Source organism: Solanum pennellii, chromosome 3 (genome assembly GCF_001406875.1).
Source record: "Solanum pennellii chromosome 3, SPENNV200".
In the NCBI taxonomy this organism is placed as follows: domain Eukaryota; kingdom Viridiplantae; phylum Streptophyta; class Magnoliopsida; order Solanales; family Solanaceae; genus Solanum; species Solanum pennellii.
Window position 1 is genome coordinate 51,809,373 of NC_028639.1, and position 6,017 is coordinate 51,815,389.

Consider the following 6,017-nt stretch of genomic DNA (forward strand, 5'->3'; position numbering starts at 1 on the left):
GCAAATGTTTTCACCGGTCCAGCAGTAGTCCTCTTTGACTTGTCCCCTCCAGGATACAACAGCCTTCACAAAGTATAACTCAACAACTCTGGACAAGAGTTGAGTCTAAAGCTCCACAAAAAAGAACACCTCCCTTCAACTAATAAGAACTCTCTTTTAGACTAACTCTTTCACTCTTTGTTTTCTCTTATGAATTGTGTGTCTCTAAAACCAAATGAAGACTACCACTATTTATACTACAAGAAGTCTTCCTAGCAATGAATAGGAAGATAATGGAGGTAGTAAATAGTGAAGATAATGGCCTTAGGAGTTACATAGGTTACAATGGGAGTTACATAGGTTACATAAGTTACAATGGGAGTTACATATGTTACATAGGTTACAAAGGGAGTAATGGAGGAATTAAGAATGAAATACATTGATGGATAACCAATGCTAATAGATGATGTAGAAGTCATCCATTCCAATGTTCATTCTTATAACTCCAAAATAAAGCAATTTAATATGTAAATATTAATATTAAAATGCTAATAACCTAACACTTAACTTTGCATATTGCTTCCTTTGTCCTATTTTAATTGTCGCTTCAACTCAAAAAGAAAAAGAAATATTCTAAGGTGTACGTCTGCTTTAGGTTGTTCTGATCATGTTTAATTTTAAAAACAGGAGTACTTGGGGATGGATTCATGGCCAGGGATCTAACCATCCAAAACACAGCAGGTGCTGGTGCTCAACAAGCAGTAGCTTTTCGATCCAGCAGTGATCGTTCTGTACTAGAAAATTGCGAATTTCTAGGCAATCAAGACACACTCTATGTAAATTCTTTGCGCCAATATTACAAGTCATGTCGAATCCAAGGTAATGTAGACTTCATCTTTGGAAACGCGGCTGCCTTCTTCCAAGACTGTGACATCTTAGTTTCCCCTCGAATAGTAAATCCAGAGAATGGTGAAACCAATGCTGTCACTGCTCACGGTAGAATAGAGCCAGGTCAATCAACTGGTTTCGTCTTCCACAATTGTTCCATTAACGGTACTCCAGAATATATGAAGTTGTATAAGAGTAATCCTAGTGTACACAAAACTTACCTAGGAAGGCCGTGGAAGGAGTATTCGAGGACAGTTTATATACAATGTCGATTTGGGGATGTTATTAATCCTGATGGATGGATGCCTTGGAGTGGCAAATTTGCTTTGGATACACTTTATTATGGAGAATTCGGAAATACAGGGGCTGGAGCCAATGCAAAAGAACGAGTGCCGTGGAGTAGCCAAATTCCAGCTCAACATGTGTATTCATACTCTCTTCAGAATTTCATTCAAGGCCATCGATGGATTCCTTCGTGTCTATGATTTATAGAGAACACTATTAACCCATTATTTATTTGACAATACAATTTTATCTGCTCATCAATTGCACAGAAATCCTCCATTTCGACAAACTCTGTATAAATCCTGTTGATCTCGCTCAATTGATGATCCATGTTGGATGTTGTCCTAGCCTAAAAGGCTAGGCGGTCCCAGTCGTATCAAGGCACTGCCGCACTGACATAACATTTGATATTTAGTGCACTGCTATTTCTTCATTGAAACAAGTTTAAAATTACGTGTTTCGTTATAAAATATTAGTCAAAATTTTAATACTAAAAAAGAAAAATTATAACAAATTAAAACAAAAGGAGGAAATATTAGTATTTACTATATTTTTGAAATGCAAATTTTTTTGTTATTTTTTATGATTGAGAATAGTTTCAATCAACATATAGCGTAACTTGTGAATTACTGTAGTAATTTATTTTGGTACGTAATTTTTGTCAACAATATCTAATTTTCTATGCAATTACCTTTCAGAATTTGATGTACAGGGAATTGAGTTGGTTTATGTAATGAAAAACTCACTTAACCGTTATACTAGGGAAGCAGTGATATGTGGTCAAATATGTTTGCCAACAAATCTGGAGCTGGAGGTAATTGATCTTATTATAGTTTTTTCTTCATCAAATAAATTCACTAATTTTATATAATAGTGAATTATTGAAAAACTTGTTAGAGGAGTATTTAAATAAAATAATAATTTTTACTTGCAAAATTTATAAAAAGTTCAAATATACGTGTATCTAAATTATCAATTAGTCTTTTTTCAAATTTAAATTGAAATAGTGGTTTATTAACTTTATATAACTAAACCCCTAGAAAAGCATTTCCCCAACTTTGAGATGTTGGATAACGAGAGACAAAAAGCCAAAGAAGTACATAGGATTAACATTAACCACAAAACGCATTATTGACAAAGCTTTTTCCTATGAAACTTCCTAAATGCCTACAACTCTCACACACCATTTTGTAATACACTATCTTTCGTTTTTGGATCAGCTAATTGTTGAAGTTAAATTAGTTACATCAATTTAATATTTGTAAAATTTTAAAATTTAAATATTATACAAAAAAAAAATACTATAAGTTATAATTATTTTCATGTCAATAATGTCAGATAAATTTTTTATAGTATAAGTTTCAAAAAATGTCATATAAATTAAGATAAAAATGAATATAGGGTACTCCATTTAATTTATCGAAAAAGTACGTACTTATATATAACTGTTCAATTTTCTTCTAAAGACATCTTATGAAAGTCGAGAGAAATTTCATCATGTGTTTAAGATCACAGTTGGTGGAAAAAAAAAGGTAAGATCACAGTTTAGTGTGTATGTTTCTATTAAAGTCGTAAGATTATTTCTTATATGTGCGAAAAATCGTTCATTATTTTTCAAATTTCATATCATTATCACCATAGAAAATTAAAATCGAAGAGTAGTTATACTTTTCCATTTTTTTTACTTGTCGAATTTTGGTCTTTAAAAAATAATGATTGGTATAGTGAATTTACTATTTTACCTCTATTAGTCGATAGAGTCTTAAACATATTTACTCACTATATTTTTGAAAGTCATTAACTAAATGTTGATAAATTGAGAGAGTCCTTTCTTAATTTGTTAAAAATAACAAGTCAAAAAAATAATTAAATTAGATATTTGATAAGTAAAATTGATATAAAGAGAGTAGTAAATAATTCACAACAAACACGGGGTCGTGAAAATTAATACAGAAAGACCAGAAAAATGACAGACATATTTCCTCCAAGTCTTCACCATTCCAGAAATGGCACTTTATTACCGTCACGTATTAGTTAGGAAGAAAATGAGGCTAACAGAAAAAATGAGAGTGGGCAAGGCTTGAACCATAACTCATTCTACCTCATCAAATGAAACCTTCAAAGAAACAACAACTAAGGCCTCAAAACCAGTTATTGCTGATACCTTCTTCTCAGTTCCATCTTCAATAACCAAAGCTCGGAGAAGGAAGAGATAAAGAGGGGCATATGGAGAATGTGGTCAGAAATTCATAATAGAGTCCGACCACAACAATCAATGTTAAGTTTGATTACGCGTGCAGCTGACTACTCTTGAAAAACAAACCAGAAAAATGAAAAGTCATACTACAACAACTACACTAAACATTCCCTCCCCGCACCCAAAACCAAAAAAAAATCACATATTTTTAAAGATATTTCGCCCATAAATTGCAAACTGGGGTTGTTTTTATTAACTTCTTACGAGAAGTGCTTCAATAACAAGAGCTTGTATAACTACTAAACAAGATTGACACTGTGAAGGAAATTGAAGGTTTAGGAAAGATCTCATATTTACAAATTTCACAAGTCTTCCCGCAATGATACAATAGGTTAATATATTTGTAATCCATAAGACGCACAATCATGAATATAACTTTTAGCTAACTACATCAGATTACATAGTACTATTTATCAACAAGATGGAGGAATCCAGTGATCGCCCTGAATGAAATTTTGTACAGTGTATGAGCCAACATGTTCAGCTGGGATTTGGCTACTCCATGGAACCCGTCCTGTTGTATTAGCTCCAGGACCAGTACTTTCGAATTCTCCATAGTAAAGAGTACTCAGAGCAAAATTGTCACTCCAAGGCATCCATCCATCAGTACTAACAAGAGCTTCTAATGTACAATGTATAAAGACTGTCCTGGAATACTCCTTCCATGGCCTTCCAAGGAAATTTTTATGTACTTTAGGCTTGCTGTAGTATAAGGTCATGTAGTCTGCAGTTCCATTTATTAAACAGTTTTGGAAGACAAAGCCAGTTGATTGCGCTGGGTCTATCCTTCCATGAGCTGTCACAGCATTGTTCTCACCCTTCTCTGGATTTAGTTGCCGAGGTGCAACAAGGATGTCACAGTCTTGGAAGATGGTAGCTGAGTTCCCGAAAATGAAGTCTACATTGCCTTGGATGCGGCATGACTTGTAGTATTGGCGCATAGAATGGGCGTACAGGGTATCCTGATTGCCAAGAAATTCACAATTCTCAATGATGGAGAGATCACTATCGGATCGGAATGCTACAGCTTGGTGAGTATCTGGACCTGCTGTATTTTGGATTGTGATACCACTAGCCATGAATCCATCACCAACAACTCCTGTCAATTAGAAAAAATGAACATCACAACTCTAATAAACTAGCAAGAACTAATGTAGAACAGAGCAATTGACAAAAATGAAAGAATTAGTATGCAGTAATTCACTCACCAACGGTTGCAGAATCATAAGTGGAAACGCCCAACTGCCCAACATTCCTGGATCCAGTAATGACGGTTTTCCCCATACCATCACCCAAAAACACCAAATTCCTCTTCTCCAATGGCACCCGAACTATCTCATCATACAATCCAGCTTTGATCCATATCACGAACCGCTTAACTACTCCATTTTCGGAGGCCGAATTCACTGCCTGCTGCACCGTCTCATAATCACAACCACCAGCGGCCGCCTTGCACACTGTCACATCTGGTTTCAGTCCTCTAGGTACACCATCGTTGAATTCCTTCCAAGTAAACCCACCACCAGCACCTAATTCCCAGAACCCTTTTCGTTCCGTCTTGGGCGGGCTCCAAGACCCAGTTTCGTTCCCTAAATTGTCGTAATTCACCATCATCCCTAATGCATTGCTGCTATACCCGATCAAAGAGTTGAGAAACGCCATCGTTTCATTCACCTGAAATGTTCCGTTTACGTACTTCAAAGCAGACCAGCAGTCGTACTGGTACACCATGGCAGCGCTCATCCAGGCACGAGCATCTTTGATCGCGCCACGTGGCAAGGCCTCAGCCGTGAGATTCAATCTGTGTTCCGAATAGCAGAGCACCTCAATACAGACTTTTGCTGCGTTTGTACGGTTTAGATTCCCTGTGGAAACATCGAGGATATTCTTCACCATGGACTGAGCCTGGTTGAGGTTCTGGGAAGAGACTTCCAAGGCTGATTGGATGATTTGGGGAATCGTTAACTGTTTTGGCTGGACCAATACCAATACAGCCTGGCATGTTGGAGGGTCACGTGAGGCCTTGCAAGCTTCTTGAATCTCAACCGGAATGGATGATGATGAGAAGGAATTAGGATTCGAAATAGGTGAATGGCTGTAGTGGTTACCGGCGGAGGTAGAGAATAAGAAGAGGAAATTAAGGAAGGAGAGCAGTGGTACTGTAACAGAGTAAAAGGACGCCATGAAAATGAAGAGATTACAAATTGTTGAATAATAATTATGAAGAATAGATTTAGAAGGCGGAGTGTAATTCCAAATATGATAATGGTGTTTAGTGAGCGTGGAAGCCTTCACGGGTTTGATAGATGGGATTTCTGGAATTATTTGTCGCTTTAAATTTTTTATTACTTTTACCATTCATTTTTATTTGTCATTAGATGTATCTATCGATCTGTTCGATTTCATTTTTATGTATTATTAATTTGATTTATCAATTTTTAATTTTTTAAATACATCAAATCAATAAGGGATTTTTTTATTGATTATCGGTTTAACAAATAAGAAAATATTTATAAAATAATTATATGACTTCTCTAGTAAATTTCACAATAATGTTATTAAAAAACTATACAAGTATAGCACAAAGAGAAATTAAGAGAAATAAGGT

General features: G+C 35.4%; 2 protein-coding genes across 2 annotated transcripts in view; one reads left to right on the forward strand and one right to left on the reverse strand.

Moving 5' to 3' along the window:
* Positions 1-1,602, forward strand: part of LOC107013029 (probable pectinesterase/pectinesterase inhibitor 51) — a 9,013-nt gene extending 7,411 nt beyond the window's left edge. The window contains exon 3 of the mRNA XM_015213012.2: positions 667-1,602. Coding sequence (XP_015068498.1) covers positions 667-1,352 — 686 coding nt within the window. The 3' untranslated portion in view covers positions 1,353-1,602. The remainder of the gene's footprint in view (positions 1-666) is intronic.
* A 2,065-nt stretch (positions 1,603-3,667) lies between these two features.
* LOC107012598 (probable pectinesterase/pectinesterase inhibitor 51) lies at positions 3,668-5,727 on the reverse strand. The gene is made up of 2 exons (XM_015212476.2): positions 4,618-5,727; positions 3,668-4,508 (listed from the first exon to the last, which is right to left on the reverse strand). The coding sequence occupies exons 1-2, from the start codon at positions 5,591-5,593 to the stop codon at positions 3,823-3,825; spliced, it is 1,662 nt and encodes a 553-aa protein (XP_015067962.1). The 5' UTR covers positions 5,594-5,727; the 3' UTR covers positions 3,668-3,822.
* Positions 5,728-6,017: the final 290 nt, after the last annotated feature.